This window comes from Pristiophorus japonicus, chromosome 4 (assembly GCF_044704955.1).
Source record: "Pristiophorus japonicus isolate sPriJap1 chromosome 4, sPriJap1.hap1, whole genome shotgun sequence".
NCBI classification, from domain to species: Eukaryota; Metazoa; Chordata; class Chondrichthyes; family Pristiophoridae; genus Pristiophorus; species Pristiophorus japonicus.
The window spans coordinates 255,986,225-256,010,080 of NC_091980.1; the positions used below are offsets into that span (position 1 = coordinate 255,986,225).

Sequence of the window (23,856 nt, forward strand, 5' to 3'; positions counted from 1 at the left end):
AAAAAATATTCCATGATATATTTAAGAGTGGTAACCTGGTACAGCTTTAGTAATACAACTGAAAATGGCTTTATCACAAAAAATATGCATTTTTAATCAGTGTCTAATCCATCACCTGTGAGTAACCTGACTTTAAATAACTGACAAAGATTTTTTTAAACTATACAGAACCATTTGCTAGTTATACAGGTGCACAGTCGTCAGTTTCTTAGTATATGTTAAAAAATTATGTTCAAAAGCTTTTAATATGTTCCTATTTGTGTCCTTGCCTCCAAAAAGCCAGCTTAATTTAAAGAGCCTCCTTGAAGGCCCGAAGGACCTTGAAGGTGGAAATGCACAATATGATTCATTCGATTGGGGGGCGTAGCCAGTTTTGTGGGCGGTGGCAATATCTAACGTGATGTATTTTAAACTAGCGCAGAAGATTGCAGAAACTCGATTTGCGCTGGATGTAACTTGCTCTTAAAATTCCACAATGTTTTGTGCCATGTTGGACGCTTTTGGGCGAATTGCACTGAAAAACAGCGCAACCTAGAGGAAACCTCGGGCCCAAGGAATGTGTGCCAGCGTAACTCAGTTAGTTATGATTTTTTTAGGTTAATTTTTTTTTGCTTCATAAGGGGCGCAACCTGATGTCTGCGCCAGTTTTTGTCAATTATGTAAGTTTACCCCCCAAAAAAATTCTCCTAGGTCGGTGTATGTGAACACCCCTGAAAAACCTTCTGGTGAGTTAAGAAAAAGCAGTGCGCATGAAAAATCGGCGCAGAAAGACGCCATTGTTTTTCAGTGAAGTTTTGAAGGGAGTCAAGAAGACTTAAATATGCATAATAAAGATTAAATTGTTTTACCTTATAACGGAGTAAATGGAAGTTTGATGGAATTCTGTAAGTTTTCATATTTTTTCAATTGACATGTCACCACCAAACATCTGCAAGCAGGGCTGGAGGGTCGGAGCATTGGTAGAATCAGTCCCGCACCCGGATACAGGGGCTCGGGGCTCGGCTGTAAAAGAAGCCCGGGGGGGGCGGGAAATGTTGGGGGCTGTGGAAGGTGATCAGAAGGCATCACAAGACTGCATTATCCATCAAATATAGCCCAGGTAGGTGGGGAGCTGTTGAAGGCATAGGAAGGCATCAGAAGACTGCACTACGCATCAAATGTAGCCCGACGGGTTGTGGGGGGCCTCGGGGGATGGGGGGGGGGTGGGGTTCCTGATCACTGTGCCTGCTCTGAACTGGGTGTGGTCCCTACAGACCTGTGGGGAGAGGGAACAAAGTACCTAGTCCTGCCTGCCTGCCATTTTGAGCTTCTTGCAAAGGTAAAATGTAAGCATGGGGGCAATACTGACAATGCCATGCCTTGTGCAAGCCTTTTGCATGATGGCGCTGCGGAGGAGACAATTAATTTGATGACATCACATGACCAACCTCAGAACCCATAGGGTGATGGGCAGGAGGCCTTACCCACATCAGTTATATCGAGACTGTCACTCGTACCTGCACCTGAGTGATGCAGACTGTGTCAGAAGTCTGTGTTTCCGCAAAGACATTGTAACACAGATCTGTGAGTTGGTAAAAGCAGACCTGCAACCTAGAAGCGTTAGAGGGACTGCTTTGTCAGGTGAAGTGACAGTTACAGCTGCACTTTCTTTCGATACATCCGAATTGTTCCAAGCTACAACTGGGAATGTGTGCGCCATTTCTCAACATGCAACACATGTCTGCATTTGGCAGGTGACTGCTGCACTATATGTCCGAAGGAATGACTACATAAAGTTCACCATGAACGCCCAGGCAATGCGTGATGGGGCTATCGGCCTCTCGAGGATTGCTGGCTTCCCAAAGGTACAGGGCTGCATTGATTGTACCCACATCATCTTGCGAGCACCTTTGGAGGATTCCGAGATGAAAAGGCTTCCACTCCATTAATGTGCAGCTCGTGTGTGATGACATGCATCGCATCATGTCAGTAGATGCAAGATACCCTGGGAGCACCCATGATGCCTTCATACTACGCAAAAGCATTATATCTGCCATATTTCAGCAGCAGCCAGAAGGGCAGAGCTGGCTACTGGGAGACAAAGGATACAGCCTCGCCACCTGGCTCAGGATACCCCTACGCGTAACCCGGACAACAGCTGACCGGGAATACAACATGTCGCACATTGCGACGCACAGCATAATAGAGAGGACCATTGACATCTTGAAACAGCGTGTCCGATGCCTGGACCATTCCGGAGGCTACTTGCAATACTCCCCTGAGATTGTCGGTCAGTTCACTGTTGTGTGCTGCAGGCTGCATAACTTAGCCATCATAAGGAAGCAGCAGATCGTAGTGGAAGACCCACCTGAGGTGAGAGTGGCTGATGATAATGATGAGGAAGATGCAGATGATGAGGAGGAGGAGGACGAGGAAGCCATACAACTACCTGAACCCGGAGCACGACGGTGAAGGAGGATAGGCCATCACGCCTCTAACGATTGCTCGCCCTTGAGCCAGCAGCTCATCCGTGAACGCTTTGCTGCCTGAAGACTCAGCGGCAACTATTCCACATGGGCCATGTTTACTGTTTGGACCTGTTCCGTAATGTGTTGTGTTAATAATCGAACAAATAATGGAAATTATTCTTGTTTCCTTCAAAAGTGTTAATAATCGAACAAATAATGGAAATGATTCAGTTATAATTTAAATTTATTTTATTCAAAAGTTTAACAAATATTTGTTCTTAACTTTAATAAACATATTCTAGTATCAAACTTTAAAGTTTTCACTTAAGATCACTTACGAACTTTTAAACTTGTAAATTTACATAACTTACAAAAAACTTTTAATTTGGGAACAGTAACAACAACAATAATAATAACAACAACAACAGCAGCAAAGAAAGGCTGCACCCATCTCTCCTCCACCTTATTCTAAGACCGCCCGCTGCGTTTGGTCTTGATGACTCCACCTCTGCCCACAGGTGGTGCCGCAGCGTTTCTCGGGTTGGTACCAAGCCTATTCTTTCGAACATCTTGGGTAATATGCACTTCTTGATGGTGGTGGGGGCGGGGGGGCGGTGGCAGCGGCAGGCGGTAATGTGGAAGGCCCAACTTGGGCCTCTTCAGAGGCCGGTCTGGGGATTGGAATAGGAGTGGCAGTTGATTCTGTCAATGGGCGTGTTGTCTGGACATGATCCCTTATTGCAGCAGCTAACTCCAAAATTCCACCCCTCATGTGCCCTGACAGTGTCTCAACTACCTCCAACATTCCCTCCCTCATGTGCATCGCCAGTGTCTCAGCTACCTGTGACATGCCCTCCATCATGTTCACCAACAGTGTTTGAACTACCTGCAACATTTCCTCCCTCATGTTCACTGACAGCGCATCAGCTACCTGTGACATTCCCTCCCTCCTGTGCACCGACATGATTTCAGCTGACTGAGATAGTCCCTCTCTCATGTTCCCGGACAGCGGTACCATTTCTCGTGAGAGTATTGTTACTTCTCCCGACAGCTCCGATAACTCATCACCCAACCCACTGATGGTGTCCAGGAGTGATTGCGTAAAGTCAATGCTCTCCGCACTCATTGCCATCATCTGAACCACATCTGTTAAATCCTGCATCTCAGGAGAGCTCGGTCGAGCTCTCCTTCCCCTCCTCACCCTGGGTGTGGCTCACAGCATCCCACTGGGACCCGCAGCCGCGGACGATGGGGCCCTGGGTGTTCTTCGCTGAACCCACTGGACTCCCCAGCTTCGGACGGTGGGAACCCATGGAATGTCCCACCAACACTCAAACCACTACTCAGGGAAGGGGCTGGCACCTCAATGGGCAGCACCTGCACCTCCAAAGTGAGTACAACAGTGGGGACTTGATCCATCCCCTCCCCCTCACCCTCACCCCCATGCTCTTGGTCTGGAAGGTGGGATTGGAAGATGTTCTTCTCTTCAGGCTCATCCTCGTCTGAATAATCTTCTGCATTGTCAGGGTTGGCCTCAAGTTATGCAAAATATAACAGAACAGACAAATGGTTATCAGCAGAGGAGGGGGCAGGGTAGGTGGCATGAATAGGCTCACACAGCACAGACAGAAGTCTGATTTGAAGGACCACGCTGAATGATATCACATTGCATCAACGAAATGTAGCTGAGGGAGACATCCCCATGAACCAAAGCATGGCTAGCCCGCACAGTACTTAACATTTAGGAAAACCAGACTGTGGAATTTGCAGGATTTACCCTCTCTCTCGAGTGTGGGCCCAGCTTGTGCAGTGGTGGTTGCTTTTCTCCAGGCATAAGAAGATAAGAACTAAGAACATAAGAAATAGGAGCAGGAGTAGGCTATACGGCTCCTCGAGCCTGCTCTGCCATTTAATACGATCATGGCTGATCTGATCATGGACTCAGGTCCACTTCCCTGCTCACTCCCCATAAGCCCTTATTCCCTTATCGGTTAACAACTGTCTATCTCTGTCTTAAATGTATTCAATGCCCCAGCTGCCACAGATCTCCGAGGCAGCGAATTCCACAGATTTACAACCCTCAGGGAGAAGAAATTCCTCCTCATCTCAGTTTTAAATGGGTGGCCCCTTATTCTAAGATGATACCCCATCAAAGCAGCGACCCTCTCTTCCAAGGGTGTCAGTGGGTGCAGATTTGCCGGACCTCCTCCTGTTCAAGTTCTTTCTCGTTTGTTGTGTGCCACTTTCCTCTGCAAAGATGAAAATATAACTTTTTAGAAAGGGTGTCTTTCTGCTGGGTGGGACATAGAGATGGTCACATTTACAATTGCAATTCCATTGAAAAATGAAAATATTACTTACACTAACTACTTGCCCAAGGTCCTGCCACTTATTTTTGCACTGGCCTCCAGATCTCCATGTGGTCATCATTGCACAGTAATTTTCAAGTTGGTTCCAGCATTTCTTCATTTCTTTTGGTGGAACTTTTATGTGACTTCTGCATGTGTCCAGCTCCTGCCATCTGGCCTCATTCACAGTAACTAGTGAATTCACTTCATCCTGTAAGAAATTCTTGGTCCTTGAGCCGCGTTGCATTTGGTATTGCAGTTCCGAATTTTCCTATGAGATTCGAAGTTCACACACACAACTTGTTCTTTAAAAATGGCCGATTGCAGACCAGGAGCTGTATTTCGCATGCGCCCCCATAGGAATCACGTCAAAAACGCCGGGGGGGTTTTCGCGTCTGCGCAGAAGAGGTGGCATTGTTTATTCGGTGCAGACAGTTGGCTCCACCCCCCGAGGCTACAGGACAGGCTGCGCAGTGCCAATTTTGAAAAATAGAGTGGGAACTTGGCACATTTATTTTTGGAATAGTTCTGTTGTCGAAAAATCGGCGTAATTCTGGCAATATGCCAAAAACCGGCTATGGGCAAAATTGAGCCCTTTATGTTTGTGATATGAAAACCGAGCTCCTCATTGATGGAGTTCCTTTCTGGTCTTATGCTATTGCAGTGTCAGCTGTGGCTCAGTGGGTAGCATACGTGGCTCTGAGTCAGAAGGTTGTGGGTTCAAGTCCTACTCCAGGAACTTGAGCACGTAAATCTAAGCTGACTCTCCACGTGCAGTGCTGAGGGAGTGTTGTACTGTCTTTCGGATGAGACATTAAACTGAGGTCCTGTCTGCCATCTCAGGTGGATGTAAAAGATCCCATGGCACTATTTGGAAGAAGAGCAGGGCAGTTATCCCTGGTGTCCTGGCTAATATTTATCCCTCAATCAACATAACAAAAACAGATTATCTGATCATTGCTGTTTGCATCAGTTTGCTGTGCGCAAGTTTGCTGTCACGTTTCCAACATTACAATAGTGATTACACTCCAAAAATTGGCTGCAAAGCACTTTGAGACGTCCGGTGGTCGTGAAAGGCGCTATATAAATGGAAGTCTTTCTTAGCTGTTTACATTTTTTTCCATGTACAGATCCCTTATTCATGAAACTCTGTTTACAGCAGTACAGTGGAACGCAAATGTGTTGCAGCGACGTGTAGATGGGGAATTCCCTTCAACTATCCACCCCGTAGTGTGAAATGTTTATTTATAGTCTCATTACAGACTGATGAAATGCCTCCCCTTTCCTGTCCCATTCATAAAGTTTCCAGCAAGTCTTGGCTAATATTTGGCAGAACTTGAAAATAAACAGAACCTAACCCCTGCAGGTCTATAATAGAGAATGGACACATCCCCATAATGTTGAACAGATGTTCTCAGCATGTTCCTCTGCCTACCTTACTTCAATCTGTAAATGGCAAAGCCGTGTAAATGAAAGAATTTAAAAAAAATTTGAAAGTAATATGATCCTCAAAAAGGAACCCAAAAGGGAAAAAAATGAGGGTTGTTATTTTCCCTTTTAAGTTCAAGAGATACTGTGTAGTATTTCTAGAAGTGAAATGTTGTTACATTGAGCTGCACTCATGCTTTCTGTTATCATTAATGAGTAAGTACTGTGCTGTGACAGGCCATATGCAAGACCCCACGGAAAGTTGAAATAAAAACAAGGAAGGTTGGTTTTGTGAACTGCCAGCATTAGCAAGTTATTATTGACTGGATTACAAAAAAATTCAACCTTGTAAATATTATACAGTATATCCTGTTGATGTTCTCTCATTCAAAACAATTGAGTTTGGAATTGTCCACATGAATCATTTAGAAAGACACACAGCTTTCAGATGTCCAAACTATGCAATTTCTTTTTTTTAGCACATACCTGAATATATGATCAGATTTTGATTTCTCAACAAATGTCTATGGGCTAGATTTTCCACTTTTTTTTTTACATGCATAACGCCCACTTAAAGTCCATTTTACCGCTGAAATGACGTGTAACGCCCAGATAAGCCCATTTAGCCACAAAATGGAAACTGACGCCCATTTTTCGGACAATTATTGTCGAGCGTTACTTTCCCCATGTGTGTAATGGCGGGAAAAAATAATACTGCCCGCCCACTTTTTTTTGGTCGGAATCATCAGAATGGGCGAAACCAACGCCCATAATATCGCCCAGCGTTACTTTCCGCACATAATTAACGCCGAGATTCAATAATACCGACCGCCCACTTTATTGATCACATTTGCCAAAACTAACGTCCAGGAGATTGCCCAGTGTCACTTTCACCACCTCGCACACATCTCGACCACAATATCACTCGCCTAAAACACCGCTCAGAAAAAGTGGAACTATTCTGAACGAATCACAGCGGTACGGACGCCATGTTCTAAATCACATGTCGCATCATTTAAAAGGCTGCTCTGCTTCAACCTTGGGGGAGTTCGGATGTACTCGAGGTCTTTGGAGGTGAGGTGAACACCTGAACAAACATCTTTATCATACTGTGGATGATTGGAATTTAATAGGTGTTTTCGTCGGGACATTCATTCTTGGTGACCAATCGGTAGAAATCAGATAGCTATTGGAATGGGGCCTGTCCTTTCTCACCCTCTCTTGATGACCAATTATATGCTGCAGACTCGAGATGGCAGAAGGTACGCTCCACAGCATTATGTGCCCAATGCAAGACGTGCCAGACTGATGAGGAGGACCAAGCGTTACACCCCCCGCAAGTACAGGGAGAAGCAGTCTTACCTCAACTTGCCCGACACCACCTGCCTTCGGAGACAACGCTTCGACAAAGAGGTTATCACTGAGGTATGCCAGCTCATAAGGGGAGATCTGCAGCCTGTCAGCACCATCAGTACTGCACTGTCCGTCGAGGTCGAGGTCAAAGTTACCGTGGCACTGTCGTTCTTTTCAGGCCTCAGCCGGCGACATTTGCGGTCTGTCTCAGCATGCCACACATTGTTGCATTAGACAGGTCACTGAAGCCCTATAAACAAGCAGGATGGACTTTATCAGCTTCCCTATGACCAGGGAGACTCAGACTGAGAAGGCTTTAGGATTCTACCAAATTGCTAACTTCCCCAAGGTGCAGGGAGCAACAGATTCCCCTCCCTGAATGTGAAACTCGTTGTCGACCACCAGCAAATTATACTGGCAGTGAATGCTCAATTTCCGGGCAGCATCCATGATGCTCACATCCTGCGTGAGAGCACTGTACCTGACTTGTTTAACAATCAGCCACAAGGTCAAGGCTGGATGCTTGGTGACAAAGGATATGGCCTCGCCACCTGGCTGATGACCCCCTACTGCGTGACACACACACTGAAGCCGAGAAGCGATGCAACGAGAGCCACAGAGCCACTCGCAATATTGTGGAGAAAATCATTGGAGTGCTTAAGGAGTGCTTTAGATGCCTGGACCACTCAGGAGGCGAACTCCAATACCACCCTGAGCAGGTAGCTCAATTTGTGGTGGTGTGTTCCATGCTGCACAACTTGGCTATCAGGAGGGGGAAAGAATTGCTAGAAGAGTCTGACAGTCCACCTCAGCAGAGAGAGGAAGAGAAGGATGAGGAGGTGGATGCTGACATCGGCCCAGACAATCAGGCTAATGCTGAAACCTTGCCCCCACCCCACTGTACACCGCATGAAAGGGCCCATGGTGGCATAATAGCTGCAAGACTCTTCTGTCAGGAGCTCATAAATGAGCACTTTGCCTGAAAGAACGTTGGTGGTATTTACAAGGCTGTCATGCTGCTGGGTGTGCAGGTCATACATCAATGGTTGGCATCACCTTGGTGACAGTTAAAGTATAAGTTGATTGAAGTTAACTGTAATTATACCCTTTAATAAGGAATCACCAGCGTGTAACGGTGCAGCTATCTGAGCCAATGCGCAACAAGGTTTTATTAAATAAAAAACATTTAAACCGAACATTGGTCTGAAATCATAAGTATTTCTGTAAAAAAAACAAATAACCAGAATTTATGAAATACCATGCAAACTGTTAAAGAAAATAGTCCTTCAGGTACGATTGAGGGTCTCCTGCTTCTGTAAGGGAGAATGCCTCCAGATCTGGGTTATTTGATATGTAGTCAGCAGAATTATCAGATCCAGAATATTAATTGGCGGTGACCCTCCCCCCCCCCCCCCAACCCCGCTTCTCCTCCCCACCTCTACCCCTTCCCCTTCCCCTCCTGACTCCAAGCCGCCTGGCCGAGGAGCTCCTCAGGCAATGCTTCTTTGGGAGGCGGGGGGATGACAACCGAACCGCTGCTTGAACGGATACGGGAGAGGACGGTCCCGAGGTGGGAACGTGCTCCGAACCAGAAGCAAGATGTTGCTCCTGGCTCTCGTGTCATTGACAATGGGGGTGCGGCATCTTGGGGTGCAGTGCCGTGCCCCAGGACCACTGGGAGCCCTCTGCCACCAGTGTTCGTGGCTACCAGCTCCAGGGCCTCCTCCATCCCTTCCATGTTATATCTTATTTGTTGGACAAAAAACTCGGTGCCAACTATGTTCTTGGTGCATAGTAGGCTTTTTGCTGCTGGTGAATCTCCCTCGTGCCTCCCACAATAGCCAAACAAGCACACACCACAGCCACACACTCTTTCAGTCCCTCTCAGCTCCCTCTTCTCTGTCTCCTCTTCTGCGCATGTCATGATGACCCTTGAGCTCCTGAATCGCGGGGATTGAGCGTTGTCATGCCATTGCTAAGGGCGGCGACACTTTATGGCAGAAGGTCAGAGAGATTTAACGCTAACGCCCATTTCATTTCACTCACGGTAACGCCCAATTTCAAAAATGGAGACTAGGGGCTTTGAGAAAGGGCAACAAGCCGGCGATCTGAAAACCCATTTTTACAGCCCACGCCGAAAATACCGCCCATTTTTGGGCGATCTGCAAAAGTGTAAAATCTAGCCCACAATCTTTTAAATGTTTTTATGAATTTTTAAAATATTTTTTTTAATTCTGTTTACCAAACATAACATTTGACTTTGGTAACTGGTGAAATGCTTTGTTCCACCTTATTTGAATCATGGCACAAGCCAAATGGTATCATGTAACTGTCTTAGTTTTGTTTGGTTAGTGGAAGTATAATCAGAAGACAGAACTTATACTTTGTTTAAAAAATACCATTTCTTTATTAACATAATATTCACATCAGAAATTTCTGGCTTTTGAAGGCAGAAATTCTAGATATGAGCAACGTAGATGTAAATAACATTCTGGTGACGTTCTATACAGCCATAGGGAGTGGACTGAAGTATTTATGATATTTTTGAAGAGTTTATACAGTGTGGTGTCCATGCAGCAGCCTTTGTGAATATCATATTATTTTCAACACTTCTAAAGATAGAATCAGAGTCCACAGCCACATTGCTATTTTGTTCATAGTCTACGGTCAAAGATATTACCATTGTTGCATATCTTTGCATACTGGTTAGCGGGATATTCAAAACCCTTTGAACTGCAATTAAAAACGTCGGAAATTTCAAAGCCGTTTTCAGTATTTTTTTCTGTGCAAAATTTTTTTTGTTTTGGCCAGTAAAATGAGGCAGAAGCCACTTCTGCCCCAAAATGGGCTTCCTAGAGTAGCTCTTCTCGGAATTCGCCTGCTAACTCCCGAGTGAGCTCATTATAATATATGCTAGTGAGAGCTCGTGCTACTGCAGCTTCATATCTCTTAGTTTTACACTCAAGATGCACTAGGGGTAAGTCAGAATGAGAGCAGTAAGGTGAAGCTGTTGTCAGGATCAGTTGAGACTGGCGAAAGTGACCAGTTTCTGAGGCTGAAGAGTGTGGCGTTTCAGTTGCGAATACTGCAGCTAAGAACTTTTTGGAGTGTTTTTTTTCCCCATTCTGCCGACACAAAGTTGCAATTGCTTCTCACTGCTTCTGCAAGTCTGAGGCCACTGGGAATTTTTGAACTCAGCATTTCGTTATCCTTCATGGTGTTTGCTGAGTTGACAGATACGTATGTAGTTCTGTCACTAAGGTCCCTTTATCAACAAAATAGGACTGCGGAGAACTTTGCAAATTTTTCCCTTGCAGATTCTCTTCTTGAAATCTGTTATTTGCTATTACAGTACAGGGTATATCTAATACCTGTAATCATTGTTATAAGGCATTGCATTGTGTTTCAATGAAATTCTAAAGAAATAACATTATCCCCAAATTCCTAAAGTAGTAACGTTCCTTTGCATATTTCTCGGGAATGAAAATCCATTCTTTTTTTTTCATGAAAACCCTTGAATCTTGGGAGGCAAAAGAAATAGTGTGTCTTATCTTTAGTATTTTCAGCTGAGCTGAGTGCATGAGGAGGTGGGTGGGTTGGCTTGACCCATCCACCTCCACGGAGGTGTGTGGGGGGCCTGACCCATCCACCTCCATGGCACGAACCTGGTATTGCAGTACTTCCAGGAACGGTGCAGTGGCTCTAGGCCTTTTGGCTAAGAGCATTGGCGCAGAGTGATCCTTGATGTGTGCAAGGTGACCTCTGGCGTTTGTGATTTGACAAAGAATTGGAAAGATTGGCTACGAATTTCAAAAAAATAAAAATAAAAAATAAAAATCGCACAGATGCTCATGAAGTGCCAGCCCTTTTAGCAAATTGACTCTAATCCAAAATAAGTACTGAAATTAGATACTCAAGTATGGTAAGGATATGCTCTTTCAAAGTTGTGGGACCAATCGCCTGATTTGAGGAGATTAAAGCACTTTAGACAATTATGCAGGAGTAAGTGTCCTGATTTATCACAATGCACAATCATTGTAAATGCCAACATGTAGTATTTTAATGTAGTGCTGAAATTAAGACACCCAATCAGCAAAACTACAGTAATCATAGTTTTACATCTTAATGCAGCAAATTCAATATTTGACCCCCATAAATCACTAAGTGGGAATTACATGAATATAGCTGATTAGAAATTTACATCATAAAAAGCAGAATGACGCACTTCATTGACCAGGATGTTGTTGTCACTGTGGAGAAGGCCATGTCCCGGCTGATATGGTACAAAGATTCATTCCCTGAATCCATACACTGGAACAGGGTGGGCAGCGGGCAGAGGAGAGGTTGCTTGGTGATAAAACATTGGTAGTTGAACATAATCCTCAGTAATAACAGAAGGTGGAGTGAAGTCAGGAAGAGGTCTAATGTGTCGTTGTTGAAGGTGTTATGGACAAAGTTAATTATTATATTGGGATATATATGAAGAGGATTAGAGAATAAATTGAAACAAGTTATTTTAGCCTTGTATAGTTTATTGATAAAGTCACATTTATGAAATATTTTGCATTTTTAACAACACCTTAGTTACTTTTCTTTCTTAATCCTATTGGGGAGGAGGATTGGTCACATTTGTTTAATTCTGCACATATTTTTCCTTGGTGTATATACTCACATCTTGTAAATTTAGTAGTCTGTCATTTAAAGGTATTCCATTTAACCTTAACTGAAGATTTCTTCAGTATTAGCCCTCAGTCATACTGTTTCAGCTATTGAAATTGGCACTTTCCCTGCATTTGGATGCACTATTCCTGACTTGGGAGTATTTGATACTGACAGGGATATCAGTGCAAAACATGTTTTATTGCTCAACATTTGACCATCATGAGTACAAAATACCAAAATAATTGGGAAATTCTGTATTTTAGAATGTCTAAATGAAGCATAGTTGTGGATCAGTGTTTGGGGTTTGACCCTCAGACCCAGGAGTACTTACATTGTATTATTCATGAGTCTATGACTAGTTATCCTGTTTTCTTTGTCAGATTATATATACTGCAATAGTAAATGCAGATTTCAAATACTTCATTGCAGATACAGGTGTGTTTTATAAATGTAAAGAGAAGTGATGCCTAAAGTACAGTAATAACACCATTACTATTTTGCATTTATTTAAATCCAAAAAAAAATCATATGATACTTCACAGATGAAGGTAAACAAGGGGAAGTTCAAGCCACTTCCTCAAACTCTGCAGAATGCTTTTCCAGGTTATCAAAACAATCTTGTATTGAAGTTTTAGAATGTTTCTAAGGTCTGATATTGTTACATAATATTCTGTGACTGCTGACCCCCAATAATATTGATGTGACAGTGCCAAAGAAATCTGAATAGCTCCCAACATTCATTCCATAAACCAAGATTTCCGAATTGCTGTACTCAAAAAATATTTTTTATTGACATATGCATCATATTGAGATATTACTCTGAATATTTCCCAACACACATGGAGAAAAGAAATGCATTGCGTAATGGCACAATGTTGCAACAGGTCCATTAACATTTCATAAACTATTGGATGTGAAATACAGTCACATATTTCAACCAAATATACCATGACTTTTTCCACACCTCACTGAAAGCTGTTTTTGTAATGAATACACTCATTCCTGAAATCTGAACCTGAAGATTACTGTTATTACATCAAGCACAGACTTAAAACGAAGAGAATCAATGATCAGTGAGCTGAGTATAGTGTGGGTGGTGTAGAAGTGTAGGGAGTTGTGGCAGTCTGAAGCTATAATGGGTTTTGGTCTTTTTTTTCTTAACTGGGATTAAGTTAGTAATTTATTTTCAGACCAGCAACAGGCATGGAGAATGTAAAAAGAAAGTTGTTACTGGTGCAAATGGGAGGGAGGTACTGATCTGAGATTTGGAAAAGAGGTGTGCTATTGCAGCATACCCGTTCCCATCCATTCTAATTGATGGAATTAGTGCCACACAAATTAGATAGATAAGTAAGAAAACAATCGACTCCTTTAAAAGGGAACTATGGTATAGGGGTAAATACTAGAAATTGTAAGCCCAGGACATTGCTGCAGGAGTTCCTTAAGACAGTTCCTTTTTGGCCCAACTTTCTTTAGCCCCTTCATCAATGACCTTCTTTCCATCATTCGCTCAGTACCTGTACTACAGACCAACATTCCAGCCAGATTGTGCACTAAACACTGGCAATTGTAGAGGTTGTACAATGATTCCATTTATAAATTTATAGTTGCCAATGTTTACAGTTCACGAGCCTTTGATCCCCATATTCTCCAAGCCAGATGCTAACCTTCTAGAATCCAGCACTAGTTACTGAAAGTCCAGTTTTATGACATCACCGCCAATTAATATTCTGGATCTGATAATTCTGCTGACTACATATCAAATAACCCAGATCTGGAGGCATTCTCCCTTACAGAAGCAGGAGACCCTCAATCGTACCTGAAGGACTATTTTCTTTAACAGTTTGCATGGTATTTCATAAATTCTGGTTATTTGTTTTTTAAAACAACCAAAAAATCTGGTAAAGCTCTGCAACTCTGCCACATCAGTCGTGACTGGTGGAAAGTTAAGCAACTTAATGGGAGGAGGAGGCTCCATGAACAGCCCATCCTCAACAATGGTGGATTCCAGAATGTGAGTACAAAAGACAAAACTGAAGCGTTTGCAACCATAATTAGTTCAGAGGGCCAAGTAGATGATCCTCTCGTCCTCCTTTGAGGTCCCCAGCATAACAAATGCCAGCCTTCAGCCAATTACTCCATGTAACACCAAGAAATGGCTGAATACTCTGGACGCAGCAAAGGCTACAGGCCCTGACAGCATATCGGCTGTATTGGTGAAGACCTGTGCTCCAAAACTAGCCCCTAGCTAATTTGTTGCAGTACAGCTACAACACTGGCATCTACCCGCCAATGTGGAAAATTGCCCAGGTATTTCCTGTCCACAAAAAGTGGGTCAAATCTAAACCAGCCAATTATCACCCCTTCAGCAAAATCAGATAGCGTCGTCAACAGTCCTATCATGTGGAACTTACTCACCAATAACCTGCTCACCAATGCTCAATTTGGGTTCTGCCAGGACCACACTGCTCCAGATCTCATTGCAGCCTTGGTCCAAACATGGACACAATCTGAATTCCAGAGGTGAAGTGATAGTGACTGCTCTTGATTTCAAGGCTGCGTCCGAAAGTGTGACACCAAGGAGCCCTAGTAAAACTGAAGTCAATGGGAATCTGGGGGTGAGGGGGGAGAGGTGGGGGTGGGGGGAAACTCTCCAGTGGCTGAAGGCATACTTGGTGCAAATTTAAATGGTTGTGGTCATTAGATCCCACTCAGTTCAGCCCCAGGACATCACTGCAGGGGTTCCTTACAACAGTGTCTTAGGCCCAACTACGTTGTTTCATCAATGACCTTCCCTCTAACATAAGGTCATGGGGCTGCTCGCTGATGATTGCTCCTTTGCAATTCCTCAGATAATGAAGCAGACCATGCCAGCCTGCAGCAAGGCATGGACAACATCCAAGCTTGGCTGACACTCGTGTGACGCGGATGTTACTTGCCACTTGATGGGGGCAAGTAACATCCATGCCACACAAGTGCAAGGCAATAATCCTCTCCAACAAGGGAGAGCTTAACCACTGGCATTATTATCTGGAATCCCCAACATCCTGGGGGGTCATCATTGACCAGAAACTCAACCGGACTAGCCACATAAATTCTGTGGCTACTAGACTAGGTTAGAGGTAGGATATTCGATGGCAAGTAGCTAACTTCCTGATTCTCTAAAGCATCTCCACCAACAACAAGGCACACGTTAGGATGCAATACTTTTCACTTTCCTGAATGGGTGCAACTGCAACAATGCTTGACATTATCCAGGACAAAGCAATCTTCTTGAGCGGCCCTTCATCCATGGCTCAAGTGTGTGCTATCTACAGGATGCACTGTACCAAGTTACCAAGTCTTCTCCCATAGCACCTTCCAAACCCAGGACCTCCATCACCTAGAAGGACAAAGGCAGCAGGTGCTTGGTATCACTATCACCTCCAAGTCATATACTATCCTGACTTTGAAATATATTGCTGTTCCTTAATTGTCGTTTGGTCAAAATCTTAGAACTCTCTACCTTACACAGCTTTGTGGGAGCACCTTCATCACACGGATTGCAGTAGTTCAAGAAGACCCACCACCACCTCGTTGATGGTAACTTGGGATGGGCAATGAATTCTGGCCTTCCCAGCAATACCCACATCATGATCAATGGAGTCATCATAGGTGGTCCCTCGAATGAGGATGACTTGCTTCCACATGGGTTCACAGAGGTTTCAATGAAGGACTCGATCTTCCAGTCCTGAATTCCAATTGAAGGGGTGGAAGATGCCTGTGGGTGGATTTGTTTAACGTGTGGTGACCGTTGCACATCAGCCACCACACGGGCTTGACAGAGCTAGGCCTTTATCCATTGGCAAGGGTTAACCAGAACGACTGGAGACCTGCTCTGCTGCACTGACCTAGTGCGCACACATATCACAGTGTGGGCTGGCCCATGCTGCCCCTGGGCCCTCGGCTCTTCTGGGCCCCGGGCCCTCGGCTCTTCTGGGCCTCATACCCTCATTTGCTGTACCTCCGCCACAATCTCTCGCCGCTCCTCCGCTGCAAACATTCGCTGCATCTCCGCCACAATCTTTCACCACTCCTCCATCACAATCTCTCGCCGCTCCTCCAGCCACAAACATTCGCCGCATCTCTGCCACGATCTCTCACCGTTCCTCCGCCACGATCTCTCACCATTACTCCACCAAAAAACATTCACCGCAACTCCGTCACGATCTCTCACCATTCCTCTGCCACAATCTCTCGCTGCTCCTCTGCCAAAAAAACATTAGCCGCAGCTCCACCATGATCTCTCACCGCTCATCCAAACCTTCCCGCTCCTCCGCAGTACCTGGGTCCTGCTGATGTTCCTGCCCACGCTCCAAACGGCAACCTGGGTTTTGATGACGTCACCCAGTTGCCCACTTTGAAGCCGTTGCACACTTGTAGCAGCTCGCACTGGAAGCTGCAGTGGCATGCTTTTTTTATCCTCCCGACCTACGGTGGCATCCTCTCGCAGGTCGGGGTGGCTCGCGATGTTCCAGGGGCCAGCACTGCTCTTTTATCTTCCTGACCTGCGGTGGCGTCCTCTCGCAGGTTAAAATACATCCATTTTGAACTACACAGGCTTATCATCCTTCAAAAAAAGCTTTAATTCTTTTATTTATCTACCAAGAATACATTTTTTGTTAATGTTACATAATAAAGATGCTGCTAATTTTTAGTCTACTACAACTGTTATTGAACCTTTTCATTCTGATGAACAGAAATTCTCGTCCTTGAAATTTATTGTCCACTGGAAGCATATTATGAAGCTGGATATACTATAGCCATGTGCACAGGCATATTAATCAAAAATAACTTGCATCCTGTAGGCCAGCTTACAAACAATGCCTGCCTTTATCAAAAAAATTATGAATGATGTGTTTTGTTGTGTTCGCCTGTGTCAGGAATTCTTCATCGTGAATTCATCAAAAGGCAGGTAAACGTCATCTGCTAAAGTATTACTGGCATTGCCCATCATTATAATGCATCAATCAACTTTCATTGTTCAAAACTAATGTAGGGTTATATTAAATTTAGTGACACCAGCTCAACAAAGCAGAATAAGTGTAGATTATTACACAGCACAAGATATTAGCTAATTAGAACCCTCTCCTTGGCGTCAGCTGGCATCAGTCCAAAGGGTTTGAACAAGTTATAATTGCAGTGTATAGATCAGTACTGAGACCATTTCTGGAAAATAAAGTTTTTTAAAAAAAGCATATGGAAACAGTTCAGAGAAGAGTTATCATTATCAATTTAGGTTTAATTTATGAAGAAATACTCAGGCAACAATAATATAGGCCGTTAGAATAATCAAAGATATAAGGTAGAGGTCAACAGTTATCTCGTTCAAGAAGCACAGAACACGAGGACAAAAATTACAAAATTCTTAAACCTCAAGCAAGGCGAGATCCGAAGTTTTTATTTCTCCACATATTAGTGGATTTATGAAGTAGATAGCTGGAAAAGTAGTTACATAATGGAATTGAATAAAAAATATAACACAGAAATAGACAATTCAGCTAAACCATTCCGTGTTCGTGTTTATCCTCCACGTGAACTGTCGTCCTAATACCAAGTGCTTGCCCTGTTCCCATATCCCTTTCATAGAATCATAGAATAATGCAGCATAGAAGGAGGCCATTCGGCCCATTGAGTCTGTGCTAGCTCTTTCGAAGAGCAATCCAGTTAGTCCCGCTCCCCGGACCTTTCTCCATATCCCTGCAATTTTTTCTCCTTCAAGCATTTGTCCAATTCCCATTTGAAGACTACTATTGAATCTGTATCCACCACCCTATCATCACCCTACACATCCCAACTACTCGTTGTGTAAAAAAGTTTTTCCTCATGTCATCTCTGGTTCTTGTACCTTAAATCTATACACTCTGGTTATTGACCTTTCACACATTGGAAACAGTTTCTCTGTCTAAACCCTTCATGATTTTAAACACCTCTATCAAATCTCCTCTTGGCTTTCACTGCTCCAAGGAAAACAACTCCAGCTTCTCCAGTCTCTCCACATAATTGTAATCCCTCACCCCTAGAACCATTCTAGTAAATCACTTCTGCACCCTCTTCAAAGCCTTCACATCTTCCCGAAATTGTGGTGCCCAGAATTGCACTCATTACTCCAGCTGGGGCCGAACTAGTGTTTTATATAGGTTTAGCATAACTGCCTGGGACCGAAATGGCCCACCAATGGAAACAGGGCGCATGTACCCCGTTTCTAGAGTTTTCACCGCCGCAGTGCATGCGGTGGACTCTTGAGCAAAATTCCGCTCTTTGGCTTTTTTTCGGCAGGCCGGAAATCAATCAGAACATAAGAAATAGGAGCAGAAGTAGGCCATCTGGCCCCTCGAGCCTGCTCCGCCATTCAATAAGACCATGGCTGATCCGATCCTGGCCTCAACTCCACTTCTCTGCCCTCTCCCCATAACCCTTGACTTCCTTATCTTTCAAAAATGTGTTTATCTCCAACTTAAATACTTTCAATGATCCAGCCTCCTCAGCTCTCTGGGGTAGAGAATTTCAAAGATTCACAACTCTCTGAGAGATGAAATTCCTCATCATTTCCATTTTAAATGGGCGACCCCTTATTCTGAGACTATACCCCTAATTCTAGATTCCCCCACAAGAGAAAACATCCTCTCTGCATCTACCCTGTCAAGCCTCCTCAGAATCCTATACATCTCAATAAGATCACCTCTCAGTCTTCTAAACTCTAATGAGTATAGGCCCAACCTGCTCAACCTTTCTTCATATGACAAACCCTTCATCTCAGGAATCAACCTCGTGAACCCTCTCTGAACTGCCTCCAATGCAAGTATATCCCTCTTTAAATAAGGAGACCAATACTGTACGCAGGTGTGGTCTCAACAACACCCTGTACAGTTGTAACAAGCATTCTTTACTTTTATACTCCATCCTTTTTGCAATAGAGGGCAACATTCAATTTGCTTTCCTAAATAATTGCTGTACCTGCATGCTAACTTTTTGAGTTTCATGTACAAGGACCCCAAGATCCCTCTGTACCGCAGCATTTTTTAATCTCTCCCCATTTAAATAATAATTTGCTTTTTTATTTTTCCGTCCAAAGTAGATAACCTCACAGTTTCCCACATTATACTCCATCTGCCAAATTTTTGCCCACTCACTTAGCCTATCTATATCCCATGCAGATTCTTTGCGTCCTCCTCACAACTTGCTTTCCCATCTATCTTTGTATCATCAGCAAACTTGGCAACAATACACTCGGTCCCTTCATCCAAGTCATTAATATAGATTGTAAATAGTTGAGATCCCAGCACTGATCCTTGTGGCACCCCACAAGTTATTGTTTGCCAACCTGAAAATGACCCATTTATCCCGACTCTCTGTTTTCTGTTAGTTAACCAATCCTCTATTCATGCTAATATATTACCCTCAACCCCGTGAGCTCTTATCTTGTACAGCAACCTTTTATGTGGCACCTTATCTAATGCCTTCTGGAAATTCAAATACATGACGACATTTTGGTTCCCCTTTATCAATCCTGCTCGTTACATCCTCAAAGGACTCCAGCAAGTTTGTCAAATATGATTTCTCTTTCATAAAACCATGCTAACTCTTTTTGACTGCATTATTATTTTCTAAATGATCTGCTACTACTTCCTTAATAATGGACTCTGCATTTTTCCAATGACAGATGTTAGGGTAACTGGTCTATAGTTTCCTGCCTTCCGTCTCCCTCCTTTCTTAAATAGGGGGGTTACAATAGCGGTTTTCCAATCTCCAGGGAATTTTGGTAGCTTACAATCAATGCATCCACTATCTCTGCAGCCACTTCTTTTAAGACCCTAGAATGCAGGCCATCAGGCCTAGGGAACTTGTCCAACTTTAGTCCAATTAGTTTGCCGAGTACTTTTTCTGTAGTGATAGTAATTGTTTGACGTTCTGCACCCCCCCCCCCCCCCCCCCCACGCACACACCACAATGGCCCCTTGATTATCAATTTTTGGGATGCTTTTAATGTCTTCTACCATGAAGACTGATACAAAATATTTGTTCAAAGTCTCTGCCATTTCCCTGTTTCCTATTATTAATTCACCAGTCTCATTCTCTAAGGGACCAATGTTTACTTTAGCTACTCTTTTTATATACATGTAGAAGCTCTTACAGCCCGTTTTTATATGTCTTGCTAGTTTACTCTCAAACTATCTTCTCTCTTTACCATTTTTTTAGTCGTCCTTTGCTGGTTTCTAAAAATGTCCTAATCCTCTATACTTCCACTATTCTTCACTACATTGTATGCCTTTGTTTACAATTTGATACCATCCTTTACTTCCTTAGTTATCCACGGATGGCTCATTCTTCTCTTTGTGTCTTTCTTTTTCACTAGAATATATCTTTGCTGAGAGTTATGAAATATCTCCTTAAATGTTTGCCACTGTTCATCTACCATCTTACCATTTAATTTATTTTCCCAGTCCACTTTAGCCAACTCTGCCTTCATACCTTTTGTAATTGCCTTTATTTAAGTTCAGGACACTAATTTGAGACCTAGCTTTCTCACCCTCAAACTGAATTTGAAATTCTACCATGCTATGATCACTTTTCCCAAGAGGATCCTTTACTATGAGATCATTCATTAATCACATCTCATTACACATTATCAGATCTAAAATAGCCTGCTCCCTGGTTGGTTCCACAACGTATTATTCTAAGAAACCATCCCGCATACACTCTATGAACTCTTCCTCAAGGCTACCTTTGCCAATTTGATTTGTCCAATCAATATGAAGATTAAAATCACCCATGATTATTGCCGTACCTTTCTTACAAGTCCCTGTTATTTCTTGATTTATACTCTGTCCTACAGTGTGGCTACTGTTAGGGCCTGTGTCCACTCCCATTAGTGACTTCTTTCCCTTCTTATTTCTTATCTCCACCCAAACTGATTCTACATCTTGATCTTCTGAGCCAATATCATTTCTCACTACTGCACTGATCTCATCCTTTATTAACAGAGCTGCCCCACCTCCTTTTCCTTTCTGTTTTTCCTTCTGAAATTGCAAATACCACTGAATATTCAGTTCCCAACTTTGGTCATTTTGCAATCATGTCTCTGTAAGGGCTATTCGATCATACCCATTTATTTCTATTTGTGCTGTCCACTCAACTAATAGGGGCGGATATGCGGCGGTGAGCACAAAAGAGGGGTGAAAATTGCGGGGGGGGAAGCTTAGTGGCCGCCGCTGTCAGTTATCAGCATAGTGCTGATGACGTCATCATGGCACCGCATCACCATGGCTCTCCCTATCACTTAAAGGGGAGAGCCGGCGTGATTTTTAAAATTTGGTCCACTGGGCCACAAGGAAAGTAAAAAGAACCTGAATGACAGGTTGCAGTGTATTCATCCAGACACTAGAGGGTTAACTAGGTGTTTTCAGTTGGAGCAAAAGCCATGCTGTGATTATAACATTTGTAGCAATTTAGGACTTTCTGCAAATAACTAATCAGTGTTTATAAAGACAAACACACCTGCTTTTAAGCCAATGTTTTTTAAATCCAGGTATATACTTCATCTTCCATTCTGTAACCCACTTCTTTAATTAATTGTCATTGTCCAAAACTTTCTGAAAATCTAAGTGTATATTAACTGCATTTCTCTTGTCCACCAAGTAATTAATGTGATTGTAAAGCTCTAGCAGTTTATTTAAATAGGACCTTTCTTGGATTCACAACGATTCTTCTTTTAACAAGTTGGTTTTTACTCACTCTAACATCATTTCAAATACTTTCCCTTACCCCAAATCTGAATTGTCTACCATATAAAATTCTGAACCTGGTTAAATTTAGCAACACAGTAAAAAAAAATGTCAGCATTGATTTGTTTATTGATGTGAAAACGAGGAATGATAGAAATTACAGCAGAGAAAAACGCCATTTGTCCTCTGCTGCTCTTCAATTGGGCCTGCACACCAAATCTATTTTCCAGCTCTCTCCCTGAGGAGTAGCTAATCATTCTGATACAGAACTGTGCTGCATAAATTTCTGTCTTCTGCAGTACTGTGTGAAATGGTTAAAATAAATGCTTAGGATAATGTATTGTTTAACCTGTCACAGCTACCATTTTAAATTTGTAAATTATAAAATGGATGATAAACATGGAGGAACTCATTAAAGATTGTTTCAGTGAATGAACAGCTGTCACATTAATGAAACTTGCTAGAATAGTCACATGGTTCAGTGCTTTACTCCTTACAAGCTAGTCATACTGTGCAGCATTCTGGCACGAAGACTGCAGGCATGCACTTGTGTACCTTACTGAAAAGCATCATTGATTATCTAAATGCTTTTTATCCATATTTATGGTTCAGTCACTTCTAAATGTTGCAGACATGTATTTATGCTGATCGGTGGTTCTTTTTTTTTGGATTCTTCAAAAGGATATTAGGCCATGTATCCAACTGAAGAATTCAGGTAGGAATCCTGCTGTGTCAATGCTTTATTTTTTTTTATTGAACTGCTGAGAGGTATGTCTAGTATTTTATACAAAGCAAGCAGAATGTCAGATCTTTCTCATTTATATTTAAAGTTGATGAGCTGAATTGAAACCTCATGTTGTGTAATGGATTAGAATTGATTCTACGTTGAATATTTGATTCATTTGCTGCAAGTAGGTTTAAGTAAGATTTTTACATTTAAAACATTTTTTTTTCTTTGTCCTTTAGTGTGTTTCTCATTAAGATTGCCCACATGTGGCTACACTGAAAATGTAATTAATTAGGGGAAAAAAAATCAGGAAAGGCTGGTTTATCTGCTGCAGGAGAGGATCAATGATAAATGGATTCTTGCCTCAACACTGCGACATATTGTATGTTTGAATTCAATCCAAATAGTAATGAGTTCAGTTATGTAGAGTTGTCAATTTTGAAGAACGGGATAGCATGTTTATCATAATGACATTGTCAAGTTAATACCACTGACAGCTCCTGTGTATCGACATGCTGCAAATTGGCACCATAAATCACTATAAGGCAAGTACGGACGAGCCTTGTGTCCAGCTGAAGATGAACACCAGATCTTAATATTTTATTTGTAGCAACCCATAAAGAACTCATTTTTATCTTCCAGACAAATAGCCTTTACCATCCATCTAAACAAATTCTCCCATTTACTTAGTTAAATATAATTCTCAATTCTGCTGTCATTATTTTATAGAAAAGATCTATGACCTTAAAGTATGATGCATAGCATTTTTATATGAATATATCTATTATTTGCTATATTTCATACCTATATGGAATATTTAATGAGAAGTAAAGTTGTTAGTCCACAAATAGTATGTAAACTTTTCTGTACTAAATCTTCATTAGCTGCATTCAAAATAGGTCACTTTTATAATGCTTTATAATATTAAACAATGCAGCACAATTTTGAATAAAATCTTCAGTATTCTCTGAATAAATTCTGATACCTAAACCATGTTACATATATGCCAATGTGTAAAAATGCGATAAAAATTCTCAAAAGGTTTAAGTTATTGTAGCTTTGAGTATTTAAAAAAAATTAGATGTGCCTCAGTAATTGGTAAGTAATGGATTATCTTTGAAGATGAT

The 23,856-nt window shown here is 42.6% G+C and overlaps 1 protein-coding gene across 2 annotated transcripts in view; it reads left to right on the forward strand.

Moving 5' to 3' along the window:
• The window catches only part of LOC139263371 (ena/VASP-like protein), a 457,176-nt gene that overhangs the window by 83,776 nt on the left and 349,544 nt on the right, over window positions 1-23,856 (forward strand). The window contains exon 1 of one of the 2 annotated variants that reach the window (XM_070879359.1): window positions 22,657-22,717. The exons of the other annotated variant lie outside the window; for it this stretch is intronic. Within the exon in view, the coding sequence (XP_070735460.1) occupies window positions 22,695-22,717 (23 nt within the window). The 5' untranslated portion in view covers window positions 22,657-22,694. Of the gene's footprint in view, window positions 1-22,656; window positions 22,718-23,856 lie in introns of those variants that run through there. 2 annotated transcript variants of the gene reach the window in all.